This window comes from Leuresthes tenuis, unplaced genomic scaffold, assembly GCF_036924035.1.
Source record: "Leuresthes tenuis unplaced genomic scaffold, fLeuTen1.0.hap1 SCAF_3, whole genome shotgun sequence".
NCBI classification, from domain to species: domain Eukaryota; kingdom Metazoa; phylum Chordata; class Actinopteri; order Atheriniformes; family Atherinopsidae; genus Leuresthes; species Leuresthes tenuis.
The window spans coordinates 17,719,942-17,736,389 of NW_027325357.1; the positions used below are offsets into that span (position 1 = coordinate 17,719,942).

At 45.5% G+C, this 16,448-nt stretch overlaps 2 protein-coding genes across 2 annotated transcripts; one reads left to right on the plus strand and one right to left on the minus strand.

Moving 5' to 3' along the window:
- Nucleotides 1–258: 258 nt before the first annotated feature.
- Nucleotides 259–13,668, minus strand: fancd2 (FA complementation group D2). Its single transcript, XM_072382227.1, has 44 exons — nt 13,559–13,668; nt 13,284–13,344; nt 12,892–13,026; nt 12,744–12,811; nt 12,539–12,642; nt 12,394–12,454; nt 12,237–12,289; nt 12,078–12,156; nt 11,831–11,955; nt 11,663–11,750; nt 11,474–11,578; nt 11,238–11,338; nt 10,986–11,097; nt 10,732–10,767; nt 10,481–10,627; nt 10,244–10,378; nt 10,026–10,157; nt 9,828–9,935; nt 9,617–9,726; nt 9,468–9,522; nt 7,571–7,690; nt 7,074–7,147; nt 6,841–6,984; nt 6,634–6,734; nt 6,418–6,533; nt 6,230–6,338; nt 6,043–6,141; nt 5,861–5,955; nt 5,612–5,767; nt 5,415–5,531; nt 4,333–4,461; nt 4,129–4,247; nt 3,903–4,013; nt 3,568–3,698; nt 3,363–3,462; nt 2,955–3,077; nt 2,672–2,765; nt 2,497–2,568; nt 2,315–2,353; nt 2,138–2,212; nt 1,742–1,816; nt 1,470–1,616; nt 1,277–1,390; nt 259–730 (listed from the first exon to the last, which is right to left on the minus strand). The coding sequence occupies exons 2-44, from the start codon at nt 13,342–13,344 to the stop codon at nt 647–649; spliced, it is 4,359 nt and encodes a 1,452-aa protein (XP_072238328.1). The 5' UTR covers nt 13,559–13,668; the 3' UTR covers nt 259–646.
- A 1,041-nt stretch (nt 13,669–14,709) lies between these two features.
- gpx1b (glutathione peroxidase 1b) lies at nt 14,710–16,128 on the plus strand. The gene is made up of 2 exons (XM_072382228.1): nt 14,710–15,002; nt 15,490–16,128. Exons 1-2 carry the CDS (start codon nt 14,787–14,789, stop codon nt 15,838–15,840), a joined length of 567 nt encoding a protein of 188 aa, XP_072238329.1. The 5' UTR covers nt 14,710–14,786; the 3' UTR covers nt 15,841–16,128.
- Nucleotides 16,129–16,448: the final 320 nt, after the last annotated feature.

Consider the following 16,448-nt stretch of genomic DNA (forward strand, 5'->3'; position numbering starts at 1 on the left):
GCAATTTCAAATGCAACCCGCTATCAGCAAATAACTAACAGTTGAAATGCTTTTTCCAACTGAAATCATTTATTCTTTAAAATGAGGAGAGGACAAGGTGTTTTACAACACAAAAGAAAACTTGGGATAGACAATGAAACACTGCATAGAATATTTTAATCCCGTTTGGTTTCATTGTCAAAGCTGCTAAATATTCCATTATGTAGTTTATGAGAATTATGTTTATGTATATTAAAAAAAACATGAAATTTGCTGTCTTTAACACTGACTGATAAATCAATCTTTTATTTCCTTAACAAACAAATACAACATGCATTTAATTCAGAACCTGTAGTGAATATAGCCAATAAGTAGGCGCATGGCACTGGTTAGGTCCATAAAGGCATTTCATGAATTCTTTTTTTTTAACTGGTCTTGAAGTTATTGCCACATGTGTAAGATTACACAAACTTTCTTTAAATAAAAAAACATATACTTTTGAATCTGTATCAGCCCACTTGCCACTAAGTATTTGATAAATGTAGAAAGTGCCACTAAAGCCTCTAAAACGCCAAAGAAACTTGAGTCATCTGTAACCTTGGTTTTCACCCAAAGCAAAGGTTTTACAAGATAAACCAGAAATAATCCGTTCAAATTGGGCTGAGTATTAGTCAGAGTCATCTGTAACATCTTGATCCACATCTTCCACTCTGTTAGTCTTCTTCATTCCTTCAGATTCACTCTCCTGGGCCTGCAGAAAACCACGTGAGACGCATTTGGTAAACACAGACATGTACTGCATATCACAGGCTCATTGATGTCTAACCTGTTAACAGTGAAAACCAATAATCAGTAGCTTTCCAGAGGAATCCAGCTGTTATCTTATCGGGACAGGATGCTGCCCTCTGTGGTTTAAACTGCTTCTTAACATCAAACGGTTGTAACTTCACCAAGTCGACTGTCTGGCTCAGTTACGCAGCGGACTCAGTGACTCCGGTGTATTTGGACGTGTAACTTGACATCCAAATGCTGCTTTTTGTTGTTATAAAGCTGAGTAGAGTCCACGCTTATCACCCAAATTGATCTTTCACAGATTATACGCGTAAAAGAATAAAAATGAATCCCTGCCATTGGGCTCACTGTTTTAGAGACGATGTTCTCTGAGCATGTGACACAGAACATGTTTCTTGATCATATCTGCGATTCAAATCTGCGATAAACAGACTACAAGTACTACTACAGAGAGAAACAACACTAAAAGTCTGTTTTCTAAAGTTTCTAAAATGTCTCTGTGTACCTCATCGTCGGACTGTTCCTGTGGTGGCGGTAAACCCCGGTTCCCCTCTTCCTCACCATCATCATCATCATCATCATCGCTTCCTTGCGACCTCTGAGAAAGAATCTCTTCGCCCTGCAGGATACAGAACATGAGTCTCTGCAGTCTCCCACTAAAAATGCGCAGAGATCGAACAGCTTAATCCACGGGTTACCTTGAGGTTGCGATTCTTCAGGTTACCGATCCAAAAGGCCTCCTGACAGTTGTTTAGTGCCAGCATGGCCTTCACTCTGTAAACAAACAGCTCCAGGCTCTTCTTCAAGGCGGGTACATGGTTGGTCAAGCTGGTATCCTGCTGAATCTGAGAACCAACACATTATAACGAGAGGCTGCTTTTATTGCATTTCCTCTGAGAATCTCCTTTCTCTGAGTGTTTTGTTCTCACTGATGGTGCATGAACAGAATTAAACAGGTAAATCTTTCAACCTTAGAATGTCCACACATGTGGTGGAGCTGCCGAGTGCTGAGCTGGAAGGTCTTCAGCAGGCTCTGGACATCCTCCTGAAAAGGTACAATTTATCACGGACAGCTCATTGGTAACACTTCACTTGGGATGGTTTAAAACAACAAGGCAGAGTATTTTCCCATTTAGCTAGGGTTCGGGGGCTTTAGCGCCAACCCACGTTCAGAATATAGGGAAGCAGACGCAGAAACTGTGTTTAAAACATAAAGTCAAGGGTTAGTTGATATGTCCAGAAAATCGACCGCGAGCACTGACACAACACTGCGTTTAATACATTTTTATAAGTAACAATGACTAAAACACACTAAAGAGTCTTTGAAAATAACAGTGCCTTGGCTGTGAAGTTATTTCTAGTCTACCTTGTGCCTTTTGAAGCTGTAGTCGAGCAGCGGCATCCCCAACTTCAGGAAAGACTCCAGGAAGAGTCGGCCATACTGTCATTAGCAAAATGATCACAATCAGTCGATGCGAAATAACAACGGTTACAGCTAAAGTAAAATCAGTCAAATCTAATTTAACACACAGAGCCAGCTCACCTTTAAGCACACAATGAGCACCGGCCTGGAATCAAAAACCTGCCAAGGTGATCAGAGGACACAAGTGGATCAGACTAACACACTGATCTGTTAATCTACTGAATATTTCTATCAGTAAAGCATTTTACAATATCACCAATAGCTAGTTTGCAGCTTTATAACCACAACAGTCGGTGACATACCTTCACTAGGTTGACCATGACGTGAAAATCTCTGACAGCCAAGTTCCAGGTCAGCAGTTTTTCACTCTGAGCCTTAAAAGATGGACATGGATTGCAGTGTTACTCATTCAGTCACAGGAAGGATGATTAAACACGGCGTACAGGTGAGCAGACAGCATAACACCTAACGGCTGACCTCAGTGTTGTCGCTCATTTTGCCAGCAGGGATCTTCCTGGCAGCTTTCTCCAGCTCCGCCATCAACACTTTGTAGAACACCAAGAATGTCTGCCTGAAAAGCACGAGGGTGAAACGTGGGGAGGGATAAAGCGTAATAATGTCACGGCTGAGTACATACGATTTCATGATAATGGCTGATGAGCTGCGATCGCGGTTATTGTACAGAGAAACTCTGTGGTCTTATGTGCTGCTGCACATGAATCGCTTTTTAGTCAAAGGAGACTTGATGGTGAAGGTCTACCTGCTGAGAGTGGGCCAGGATGCAGAGCTCTCATCTTTCGCCGCATCGAGCAGTTCAGTGATTCCTTCTCCAGTGATCTCCTCCACTGCCTTTAGAACATCATCTGCATGTTCCAGGTATATGCTGCAGAGTGGGGAAACCGTAAAGATACATTTAAAAGCCAGCGATCAGGAGAGCTCACCCTACTTTAAATCAGAAAGTAACTGGAACGCTGCCGCAGATTAGCTGCAGGCTGACTCCATTGAGTGTGAGCTTGGATGCATTTCACAAACCAATGTTATCAAAACAAGACTGCATTAAGGCCTAATGTGTTAAATGTGAGAGCTACACCCCTCTGTTTGCTTTTTCTTTTTGTTGACCTGCTCTCCCCTTTTATCCATCATCTCTATTTTTGACATGCATGCACACCTCAGAAGCGTGTGAAGTGCTTCGTTGAATTTGCTCCCTCTCTCCCTCTCCCCACTGGCCGTCACCCAGACCTGGCTCAAGAAACGTCGTGCGAGGGAAGCTAAGAGAGAGAGAGAGAGAGAGAGAGAGAAAAAATCCATTTATTATCATCATACTCTGCCGGCTGGTTGATGAAAATCAAATGAGGGTAACGCATCGGGCTGACCGGTCTGCTCTCTGAAGGCAGCAGAGTTCCCTCCTTTCTCCGACACAGTGGACAGAAGTTGGGAGAGGCACAAAGCCGTGCTGAGGTTTGGCATCGTGCTGCGGAAATTCAGCAGGTACTCAAAACTGTGTCTGAACAAAGACAGAGGAGGGGAAAAAATACATTTATTATGTGACCAAAAAAACTCACATCTTCTTTTATTGTGTCTACTACAGAACTGCTTACAGCTGCTCTTAAAAAGACCATTTATTAAAAAGGAGTGGTTTGTCCTTATAGGGCAAACAAAGCAAACTCAGTCATTTCTCCTGTCTGGCTCTTTATATTTAATCGCTCACTTTACAAGCTGCTCCAGGGTCAGCTCAGCACCTCCTTCTTTAAGCCGTCCAGCCAAAACTCCAAGAGCCTTCTTCAATAAGCTCCTCTGTCCTGGCTGACTGAATCCAGACCTGACAGATGCCCACATGCATCCACAACACAAACAGAGGACAAAAGCTCAGCACCTGCGACAGATTAACCACTTTAAGTCAAGACTCCTTCTGACATGGCAGCGGGCCTCCTCACCAGCTGAAAGTGGTGTTCAGGACCTGCAGGAGCAGCTGGTAGCCTGATGACATCAGCTGGTGCTCCTGCACATCTGTGGCAGGTCCATCCACGACGCCGTTGTTCTCAGACAGCATAGTCTGTAAATGCACAAATGCATCCCAGAGAATCTTTAGGGAAACTGAAAAAGAGCATTTTTCAGACATAAATCCAGACATTTCATACCTGAAAGTGGTTGTGGCAATTCTCCAGGTGTGTGCAGAGCGCAGGCAGCAGCTGGATGCAGCAGGAGGCAATATCCTTAGAACTCCTCTGTTGTAAGTGGGAGAATCCCACACTTTTATCAGCCCTCGCCTAAACGAGAACAAAATCTCATTCAGGTTCATATTCCAGTTACAGAAGCAGCTAACGCAGCGTTTTCCCCTACACTTGCAGACATGAAGGACAACACGTGTTGCCAAAAGAAAATGCCTTCTCAGGTCAACAGAGTTGGGAGCAAATCTAAGGTTTGATTACGTTTGAACACCAAAGAAGCTAATTATTCTATCTTAAGTTGTAACTAATTTACATACACTTGGACAGCCGAGGGAAGACGGATGCGTTTCTCAAGTTGATGACACCTACTGTGCGTAAAAAGCAGAGGGAAACAATGAAATATTTGTTTCCAAAACATCTGATATCAGGCCAAAAATATCAGAATTTGATGACAGAGAAGAAAGTGCAAGGCTCTGTCTCCGCTAATAATATTCCCCAGAACAATCAACCCAGAGGAGGCGCAGAGTAAACGCTCACACGTCTAATCACACACAATTATTGGGATAATGTGAATCCTACCCACTAACATGCGGATTATGTCTGCAACAGTCAGTCAGTCAGTCTGGGCAGCGGTTACAGGAATTTTCCCTCTGCAGTTCCGATCATCGGGTACGTTAAAGTAACGGGATGAACACGCGTTTTTGGAACCTGCTGCACTCGATTCCTGCTGTGTGGGCCCAGCTCTTCGCATGCAGTCAGAAACTATACATATTTCCTCAAAGAATGGTGTTTATCAGAAACTGTCATCCACCCACAGCCTGCAGGGTAATTTAATCCTTTCCTTTTCCACCAGCTTACAGGCCAAGCTTGTACCCTGGGAGGCTGAACAAATATCAAGCTAAAATGTGTGTGCAGCGGTCGAGCACTCTGCTCCCTTTAGATGCCATCGCATGCTTTGTGCAAATGCCACACCTTTCAAAAGATCTGCAGACTGTTCCGTTAAAGCCCCGTCATGTCGCTCATATCGACACTGCGGGTTTTTTTCCCCGTACCTTGAGGAAAGGCGCTCTTTTGGCAGGTGCAGCTGTAAGGCTGAACTCCAGTTTTTGAAGCATATCCTCCAGCAAGAAGACGAGCTCAGCGCCACCCAGCAGGACCTCCTCACGCACCTTGGTGATGTAAATCACACGCAACACGTTAGAAAAAAACAAAAAAAAACCAACTTAAATGCTCTGAATTCTATTCCCACCTTGGTGTGGAGCTCTGTGTCCAGCAGCGAGCGCGACAGTAAGCCACACTGCAGGACGCTGAGCACCTCCATGTCAAGCTCCCTGAAAAACGCTCTGTAGGCTGTCAAACTGACAGCTGGCCGGAATTCCTTTTCCTTCTCCTTTTCTGGCTGCTCCTTCAGAACAGAGGACATGTGTTTCTTCTTTTTTTTTTAAACTAATTCACTCTAGTGACTTGAAACAGAATCCTGGGAGAGGTGAACATCTACCTGCTGGGTTTCATCTGCTTCAGTCCCCTCCTCAGGCTGAGAGCTGCCTTCAGAAGTGTTCTTACCGGGGGCCTTCCTCTTCTTTCCCTTGCCATCTGAATAACACGCGAGTTTAACAATTACATGTGAAGAGTTTCTAAAAGAAAAGGTAAAGCAGCCTACTTCGTGTTGGATGCGGTTACCTTTCTTTGCCTTATTGGCGGCGACGGTGGAACCGAGCGCAATACCGTCTGTGCTTTCTCCGTCAAAGTTAGAGAGCGGTGGTACATAACCGGGCGTTCCTGAGACAAATACAAAAGAATGACTTTGAAGAAACGACACTGCAATGTATGACAGGGACTTTTTAGCTGCTGGATCAAAAAAACGCACCTGCCAGAGCCCTTTCCAACAGCGTCTGCAGATAAGTGATGTTCTGCAGGCGAGTCATCACCTTCATCTTCATCTCGGTATCTTTTTGTTTACAGAAGGCATTAACGACCTGTGGAAACACACACGCTTTCAGTCACGCACCCACACAGCCAATGAACTGATGTTACGCGACATGGCCACGCAGTTACCTCTCTGAACCAGTTGATGGTGTGAAAGAGCAAAGAACAGAGGAGCTCCCGCTCAGCTTTTGACAGGCTTTCCACCTTCTCCACTACATCCATGTCTGTCAGGATCAGGGGGCACCCTGGGATGCGGCAAAGGCAAAAAAAAAAAAAAAAACAGACGTAAATCGCTTTACAGCCACAGACGGGAACAGTCAGGAAAGTATCACTTATCCTCCTCACCCAGAAGGGCATCGATCTCCTCCAGGTCTCCCTGATGCTGCTTCTCCTCACAAAGCCTCAGGAGGCGAAAAAATGGAGACAAACACAGAGGAGACGCTCGCCTGTCGTGAGCAAACGCAAAGGGTCTGTGATCACTGTGACTGTTTTAGATTTGTAGTGTGGCGAAAAATCAAAGTGTGAAGTCTTATTTGTTTAGCAGTGACTGACAGCTGTGATTTCTTGCTTTGAGTTTGCTGCTCTCCTTTGTTTTGAACCTCCTTTGACATCAGAGGCAGCAGGTTGATGGCGATGCCTCCCTGGCTTTCCTCCTCCTCCAGGTTGTACATAACACGGGCCGGAAAGGCGAAGGACCTAAGACAGAGGAAGGGATTAGAGAGCAACTGAGTGGAGTACATCGGGAAGTATCCTTCTAACGCTGCCGCCTGCTGCCATTGACTAACCCCGTTATGTCTGGCCCGAGGTCCACCACAAAGTCGTCCTGGAAGTCGTCAAGGACGCTTCTTCCGATCATTTCCTGTTGGAAGGAGGAAGAGAACGAGCGCAGAGTGTACAGCGATGGGGTCATCTTTTCAGAATCACATCACATTTTTCACTAAAGCAATGTTGGACGGACGAGTGGGTTAAAATTCCTCCTCACTGCCAGGAGACACCGATAACAACATGAAAAAAAACACTGCACTCCTTAATGATGGTCCTACAAGCTGTTGATTATTGGGGTGTACATAGTTTTAACACAGTCCATCTCCAATTTGGCTCGTTTCCTGTTAAGTAAATCATAACACGCTGTCATGTGTATAGACCTCATTTTGAGACCTGATGAGGACCAGGTGACTTTTTTTTTTTTTTAATTACGTCCTGATGCATAATTCCTTAGAATTTAACGAGGGTGCATTTTTTAACCACGATCATGCATGAAGAGATGAAAGGTGAGACATACCTGCACCTGAGGGTCCAGAGTAGAGCTCCAGATGAGGTTGGCCAGTTCATCGTAGTACAGAGCTGCAGCTTCAGGGGAGCTCTCACTGCTCGACTTCACCAGCTCTAACAAAGCCGTCACCTGCAACACACACATCATACAGAGATATCAAAATATCAGAAACCTGTACCAAACGTGGGAAGAACACCCCTGAAGCATAATATGTAACTGTGGGGGGGTGGGGGGTGGGTGGTACTGTGGAAACCGTGAGGAACGACGGTTCGTGGCAGATGAAAAATAAACTCTATGCTTCGCCGGAGAAGCTGGAAGGAGCCTAAAGTTGGAAAGTCGTGCCTTCAGCATAGCTCGATGTTACCGGTGCCCGAAGCGTTACCATAGCAACACTTTACAGGTCAGAGATGTCTGGATAACACAAACCTGATCAGATGATTCTGGAGTTAAAAAAAAACAACAAAAAAAAAACAGTTTTAATACTTCTTTACAAGAGATCCCATATAAATGAGATATTTCATGCCTACTCAAACCCCCCCCCCCACCCAACAGTTAATGTCATGGGTTATCTTGAAAAACTCCAATTATCGGTAAGCCCTAAAGCTCTGCCTCGATTACTTTTTTAATCCTACGGTTTTAAAGCTCGGCCCACTGAGCCAAACTCTGAGTCTGATCCCGTTTGGATTGAGACTTCAGTTATTGTTCCGGAAATCCGTCTTTTCTTGTCATTTGAAAAAGTTGAACTGAATTGGAGTTTTTTTCCAGGAGAAAAGGCTTAAAGTAAAGAGGCTTTTGTGTCAAGTACAACTAAACTTTAGGACCAAAGGCGCAAAAGAGCGTTTCGTCGATGAGACAGAAGTTTTAGGGGTTCGTTTTTGCCGATGCTGGAGGGGAGCATCACGCCGTTTGGTTTGGAAAGTAACTTGGGCTAAAAGCACATTGTGTCGCCTGTTTGTGGGTTAACGTGCCAACGCAAGAGGATTGGCTCTTTCCCCGTTGCCCGTGGCAGCAGCATGTCACCTTACAAGTGCCGACACTGACATTGTACTCACTCAGCTGGAGTTACGACCAATAACTATAATTCCCTCACAGGGACAACCCTGAAGGCCACGACAGCAGGAAGGGGCGGGATCATACCACAATGACAGCAGCACGGCTTTCTGGGGGGAAAAATTAACCGGACGGCGAGGGTCAGCCCTGCACAGCAGGACTGAGAGTATAAGCTGCCGTCTGTGAAGACTGGAAGAACAGACCCACAGCACGTCTCTATATCTATGGATCAGCGTCCCTGTCAGTTTCAGAGCTGCGACATGAGATGGAAAAGGAAGAAAAAGTTGGCTGTGCCCAACGAAATTATTTGTAGGACTGAACATCGGCAGCCTTTCCCAGTGAGGGCAAAAGTCAAATGTTAATGGTCTCAGTCGGTTTTGTACAGTGGGACTTGGAGGTACTAACGGTTATGTAGAAAGTTATTCATTTTCATTACTCTGATTAATGGCAAACAATCAGAAACGTCAAGTTACTTGGAAACGATCCTTAGACTATTCATTTTTAAAGAAAAATAACTGGGACAGTAGGGTCAATTGGAAGGTGATTGTTTGGCACAATAAAAAAACAACTTGACAAAAATGTCTGCTTTGAATTTCAGTCAATGGTCTTTGGACGTTTTCCTATAAAAACAGAAAAAAAAACTAAAACTAGGACTAAATTACATTTTTTTTTTTTTTAAAGTCAGTGTTTACCATCTGCACAGAGGTTATAAACTGCATCTACAACTCACTATCACACACTGATGGACAGGCTAAGCGACAATGAAATGAAAATAAATCATATTAAAAAAAGAACAAACATGCAAAACTGTTCAGATTGTTGTGACATGTAAAAGGAAAAATTTTAAAAACAGCACCTGTCTGACTGTTTCCTGAGACAACGAAGCGTTCTGCGACTCCTTCACTTTAGGCCTGAGACAGGAGTGAGGACAGACAGCGTAATGCAGACGGTGAGAGGATAAATGAGAGACTGAAGAGGAAAAAGTGTGTTAGACACATTTGTTACCTGCTGGCCCCCATGCTGCCGACAATCATCACTGCACCAATGATGCCAATACGCTTGTATTTGGGCACAGTGCTGGAGAGCTGCTTGCGGATCACTATGTGCATGTCGTCCTGTGGGAAGAGTCAGAAAGAGGATGATGGAAGGATGGAGCCTCTGAAGCCTCCAGGCTGCTTTATAGCCCACAGCGACTCTGAATGTGGAGACTGTGCACCTGGATGTGAGATCCTTGCTGCTGCTGCCCAAACGCCAGCTTGCTCAGAAGATGGAAGAGTCTTCGAATCTGCTGGGGTGTGAGGTTGTCCATGTAGTCCAAGATTCCCTGCGTCCAACATCCCGATCGGTTAAAAACTGAAGCGAACGAAAGTGCAGCTTTGAGGCGCAGTTAAAACCTCACCGACCGCCTCGTTACCTTGACAAAGACGGCATACGGGGCCATTTCCGAGGGATTTTCCGTGACCAGACCACACAGCAGCTCCAGAGCCACGTCCACCTCCCCTCCCACACCGCTGCACACATGGGTCACCAGAGACCCCACAACCTCCTAGAAAACACAACACCAGGCAGGATTTAAACCAATCTGAGCCTTTTTTTAAACCCCACACAGGTTTAAAGAAATCCCACACCCACCTGATGGCAGTAAGAGTCGAACGCAGTGAATGAGTGTCGGTACACGTGGCCACCAAAGGGCACCATGCAGGGGTCCGGGGAGCGCAACAAACTCTGAGCGATGGCCAGGATGGAGGGGAAGTACCCACGCATCACCTGCGGTATCACCGGTGGTAAATACAACAGTAACAGTGTAAGTACAGCAAACTGAGCTTCCTACTGCTCTGTCGGAGCCTGGAGGCGTGCAGACTGAGCCACCTGAGCGTAGTCCCTGAAGGTTCTCTGCAGCAGAGCTTCCTGGATTAATCCATTCCTCACTTTGAGCTTCAGCACTCTCTCTGCTCCCCGTCGGCTCTGGTTGGCGTTGGTGGAGTGGAGGATGAAGAGCACCAGCAGATCTACAACCTGACGTCGTGAGGTTTAGCAAAAAAAAACAACAACAAAAAAAACAACCACGAGCAATGAAACTGAAGCTCGGCTCCGACATAATGATGCGTCCCTGAACTCACCTTATGGTCCTCAGCTTCGTCCACAGACTCTATCGCCTGATGATAACACAGAGTTACACAAAGTTAAGTTCACAGCAGCAGCAATGGAGCATAAAACCAAAAGTGTGGCAACTTACAACAATATCTACATTTTGAATTTGAAACGAGCAAAACACATTTCTTAGTTTCAGCATGTTTTCTTTGTCACCATATACACACACACATATGATCAAATCAAACATAAGATGTGGTTTAAGAACAAATTAATATCAAACCTTGAGCCAAGCCTCAGAAATCGTTTTCTGGAAGCGGACAGCTGACTTGATGCAGTCCAGTATCAAGGTAACGCTGTTCTGACTGCTGGCAGCAGCTGGTGTGGAGGCAGACCTGTTTAAAAAAAACAAACAAAAAAAAAACCAGGTGTACTGAAACGCATCACCAGCAGAAATCTGACCTCCTTCAAACCGACTCCGGGCCACGGGTTTTAACGCTGAGCTGCAGCTAAGCTGGAGTCGGGGATGTCTTACACTGCTGCTCCTTTACTCTTCATGCGACTCTGAGAGGCCTGCAGCACGGGAGGAAGAACACACTGCTCCAGATCTAGTTTTTTACGAAGATTACTCACCACCTGCACACAGAGGAAAGGAAACGTGCCACGTTTTAGAATTCTAATTAAATGACACAAAAAGAAAGCTATGCATTCACTACATATATATGCGTGTTTTCCGATGTTAAACGCCCTGAAAAGGAGTCCGTTTCTGACCTCACAGGCATCAGAGGCAGAGACGGAGTGCAGGATGAACTTCACCACAACAGGAAGGTCCTCCAGCTGCACAGCAGCCAGAGTGGCCATGACAGCCCCTCGGACCTGAAATAGCAAACGCCAACTGGTCACAACACGGTGTGACGTGCGGGTGCAAGCGTGGGCGTGCATGTGTGGATCAGACTGTACCTCTGTCAGCAATGAGGAAGAGAGGCTGAGACTAGAGAGGGCATCCAGGATGGGAACGGTCAGCTGAGTGTTCTCTTGGAGCAAAGAGCTACAGAGAGAAAAGTGTTAAAAAAACAAAACGCAGACCGAGCGAAACGCAAAAGCATAACGGAGATTCATGGCCCTTACTTGAGCTCCTTGGCTATGTCGTTGTGCTGGGAGTCCTCCAGTATCTCTGGTAGACTGGTGATGATATCCCGTTGGACCTCCACCGGCGCTACGGACACCAGCTCCATGAGTTTCACAGCCAGTTCCTACAGGAGGAGGAACAAATAAAAGACACGGGATCGTGATTGCAGGACCAACTGAGCAGACCGGCCAACGCAGAACACCCTCAATGAGAATGAAACAAAACACATCACTGCAGAGATGTTACCTTACTGTCCACAACTCTGTCCAGCCACTTGAGCTGATTAATAATCATGCGCGGAATACTGAGTCCTCCGTCACCGGTGCTACGAGAGCACAGAAGAGTTTTCAGAGAAACGCGTGAAAACGGTTTAAAGGAGGTCAAGCGAACTCACAAAATACTGACCTGTCCAGCATGAACTCGGGGAGTTTCTCGAGCAGGGTGTTAATAATCAAAGTCTGCAAGAAAAGAGAGCGGGAATGAGCTTTGTGCGTTTGTTTTGCTGTGAGAGGACGCTGTAGAAATGTGATGCGGTTTAAGAACACTAAGAACAAAAGCCCACCTGCAGCATCTCACTGCCCAGCAACACTCGCAGCAGGCTCTCCTGGAACGAGCTGACAGAGCTGCAGCAGAAGGAAGAAAAACAAACCACGTCACTCTGCTGCACCACCCTGACATGAGCTCCCAGCACACTGAATGCTCATTACCTGGGGTCTCCCTCAGACTGCGGGACACATGGAAGGAGGCAGTTCTTAAACGTGTCGGGATCCTCAATATAAACCTCCAGGCCAGCGATGAACTCCTGCATGATCTAAGCAGGGACAGGACGCCAGAAAGCGAGCAACCGCGTCAGTCATCGGTGGGTTTGTTTTGCTGCTCGGCTCGGGAATGCGTGCGCGGTTTAATACTCACACCAGGGTACCTCGGACTCTTCTGTAGCTGCTGCTGTATCCGCCGCTGGAAAACCACTTGGTCGACAGCTGGAAGAGAGAAGATCCAAGTTGAACGTCTGATTTGGTTCACAAACCTGGTGTGCGCTGGAATCTTGGAGCATGTTTACCTATCTCATTGGAGGTGCCGTCGCGCTTCAAGGTGACACCTGCCTCTCTCACGAAGACATCAAACACGCTTTCATTTGTCTCCTTGGAAACAGCTCCTTTAGACTGACGGCCATTGCTGCGGCTCTTCTTTGCCTCTATGCGAGAAGGAGAAAGCATTTTACATAAGAGTCACATTTACTGTAATAAGGCATGGCAAACAACCACAAGGGCTCTCTAAAAGGAAACGTGTCAGTGACAATGCAAATTCCACTTCACTGCCAAATTTAAAACGCACAGTTATGGAGGGAAAACATTCTTGCAAGCCAGTCTACTTTTATTAGTCCAAGATTGGCTTGAAAACTTCCCAGTGATGCCACAGAAATAAGCAGCTGTGAAGCCGCATTAAACTTACTGGTGACTGTGGAGGTTCCCTCTACTTTTTCCACGGAGGAGCGTCGCTTTTTGCGCATCATCTGATCAAAAATAGAGGTGAGAGGAGTGTTAAAAGCTACACTGCGAGGCAAGCTAACAGCTCTCAGTGAAAAGCTAATCACTGCATACCTAACAGCTGTAGATAGTTCCGTAAATAAACGACTATAACACAAAAGCCCTTTACTTTTACAAAGCTACATCAAGGTTACGGTGTTGGCTGACAGATTAATACACAATGACGGCAGTGACACGTACTTTTACAGACAGCCGAGCCCACAGACAACCAGCAGACTGTAGTTACAAAACAAACTTCCGCGCCAATGTGATGCGCGCGTCAACAACGTCACAGCGGATCCTCCCACAGTTTGGGGTGTTGAGAAATAAAAGCCTCGCAGGTCTTTCGAAGTAATATTTATTGTAGTACACAGCAGCGTCATAAGCTTCTTTGTCTGCAAAACCATACGCTGTGTTGTTTGAAGTAACAGGTCAACATTTGAAAGTTAACCACTGTTTTAACAAGTTTTACAGTCTCTAAACATCCTGTATAAGGGCGCGTGTTTTTGCAAAACTTTAGCCGTTGTCAGGCGGGGTTAGGATTCGACACAGGGGGGCGACACGAGAAGCTACTCCGGCATACGCCATAACTCAAAACAAGTCACAACCCTCAGGTGCATCGAAGAGTAGACTTGATCAAGCTGCATCTGTTTTACACATTTCCTTCTTCGTCTCTACCTGTTTGCAAGCAGTTTACGAACACTTCAAGCCGTTTTTTATGATCTTGTCAAACTAAAAGGCGTTAACGTGTAGTATTAGTGCCTCAAAAAATAATGTATGTAAAGCAATGAGTAATAAATGCCCATAAAAGAATAAATAAATAGGGACTTTAGGTTCTCAGTGCATTTTTCAACAACTTGGACCAGTTCATCATAGGACTCCTGACCAGAATGTGCCTAAAAGATGGATCAGTGTCCTGCCAGCTGTCTACGGTTTTTCTATCAGTTTATAGTGTGGTCTGAGCCTACAGGTTATTTACTATATGCTCTCTCGCGGCTTAAAAACATGCTGCAAAAGTAATCAATTACTGAAGATCTCAAAAGAAGGAGACCCAAAGTTTGGGGGGAGCGGAGTGAAGTCCAGAGAGTCACTTCACACCCTAAAATTATCCAACTAAATAGAGGTGTACATCAATGAAAGATAAAGGAGTTGCTGCAATGACTGTGTTATTTTGACCAAAGTTTAACGCTGGCATGTCACTAAGACCTCATCAGAGGCTTCCTCAGTTCTAATGGGTTGGTAGAGAGTTTAAGGTTTTCAAGGAAGACACTGTTCAGTATGAAGGTCTTTCCGCTGACTGCGGACGGTGAACCATCTTGACTAACAATACATGATCTTTGACGGTTTATGACTCGCCTCAGACCCTCAAGGAGGCTCATTCAAAGAAGGAAGTCAGAGGACACCTGTGGCCAAGAAGTTCAACGCAAGAATGGGGTCGAAATTCTACAACCTCACGGCTAAACTCTTGTCGGGAGAAATGTTCAATTTCTCGTCTCTGAAGGGCAAAGTCGTCCTTATTGAGAATGTCGCGTCTCTCTGAGGTACGACAACCAGGGATTACACCCAGATGAACGAGCTCCACGAGCGGTACGCCAGCAAGGGGCTCGTGATCCTGGGAGTACCCTGCAACCAGTTCGGCCATCAGGTGAAAGCTACTTTACTGACCACCTCCTCAAAATGTGATCGTTTGTGTCATGCTCTAGTTTTTCCCAAAAATGTTTTCTTTAAAGTACTGCTGTCTGGGAAGTGCTCGGTTTTGTTAGAGGTTTAAAATGTAAGAAACAAAAGCACTGTCGTGGAAAACGCGTAGTTTATGTTTATATGTATTTACATATATTTGTTTTTTTTTGGGGGGGGGGGATTATGGTTAAATTAGTTACACCTGAGAACAAAACAAATTCTCATAATGTAAAATCTTTAATTCCTTAATGTCTCTTCGGGCGCTGTGAATTCAATAGGTCATAAGATTGATTTGTTAAGAATAACTGTTTACTAAGTGGTTCCTGAACAGGCTCAAAATAATCCAAAAGCTTCTTGTCGAAAGGAGGAAGTCAGTCTTTGTGGCTGCACCTTCCTCTTTCAGATACAATGATAATGTCAGATAATGAATAATGTCAATGATCAACCTGCAGGAGAACTGCAAGAATGAAGAAATCATCCTGTCTCTCAAGTACGTCCGTCCTGGAAATGGTTTCGAGCCAAAGTTTCAGCTTCTCGAGAAGGTGGAGGTGAACGGGAAGGATGCCCATCCCCTGTTCGTGCTCCTCCGGGAACGGCTCCCAGTTCCCAGTGACGACCCCTCGTCCCTGATGAACGACCCCAAGCTGATCATGTGGAGCCCAGTGTGCAGGAACGACGTGGCCTGGAACTTTGAGAAGTTCCTCATCGGGCCAGACGGAGAGCCGTTCAAGCGTTACAGCAGGAGGTTCCTCACCAGCGACATCGAGGGAGACATCAAGAAGCTCCTCGACCAGGTCAACTAACAAGTCCTCAGAAGACCCGAGCAGCCTACAGCTCCCCACGGTGCTCACTTTTCCCGTCCGTCGTTTCTGTAGACGCTGCTCTGACGTCACCTGTGCTCTCTCGTACGTGATGACTGCGTTGCGTCGTTTTACTCCATGAAGACATCCTTTGAAACCAAGTTGTGAGAAGAATGTCTGATGTAAAAAAAAAATGTAAAAAAAGGCAACGTTCTCAGCTGCATTACCTGCGTGTAAAGCACGGCTGTGGTGAGATGTATGACGAGGTCCAATAAATGTTTTGTTTTTCTCATTGAATGTCTCAGCGTTGGGTTTACGTTGCTTATCTCACCCAAACACAGCTTCAGCGTGGGACCAATCCCATAAGATAAGGGTTTTTTTTTTTTTTTTATACAGCATTTACTTTTACCAGTCCCGTATGAGTATTTTCTTACATGTAACCTGATTAAAGGGGGTGGAAAAAAACAAGGCAAATCATGGATTCAAACACATGCTGAGCCCCGCCCAACGTGTAAATCATTGGTTTGAAATAGGCTGCACTGAAGGGGAAATTACTACATGACCTACACCCAACTGCAGATCATAGTCCTCTTTGCTGCCAGTCAGCAAGT

Bases quoted from the DNA above. Each gene is read 5' to 3' on its own strand.
- fancd2 (XM_072382227.1), bottom strand. From the start codon at position 13,344: ATGATGCGCAAAAAGCGACGCTCCTCCGTGGAAAAAGTAGAGGGAACC. The intron at 7,691-9,467 runs GTGCTGTTTTTA...TGTGTGTTGCAG, and splicing joins CTCAGGAAACAGTCAGACAG to GTGACGGCTTTGTTAGAGCT. The intron at 7,148-7,570 runs GTATGTCTCACC...TCCTTCCAACAG, and splicing joins CTCTGGACCCTCAGGTGCAG to GAAATGATCGGAAGAAGCGT.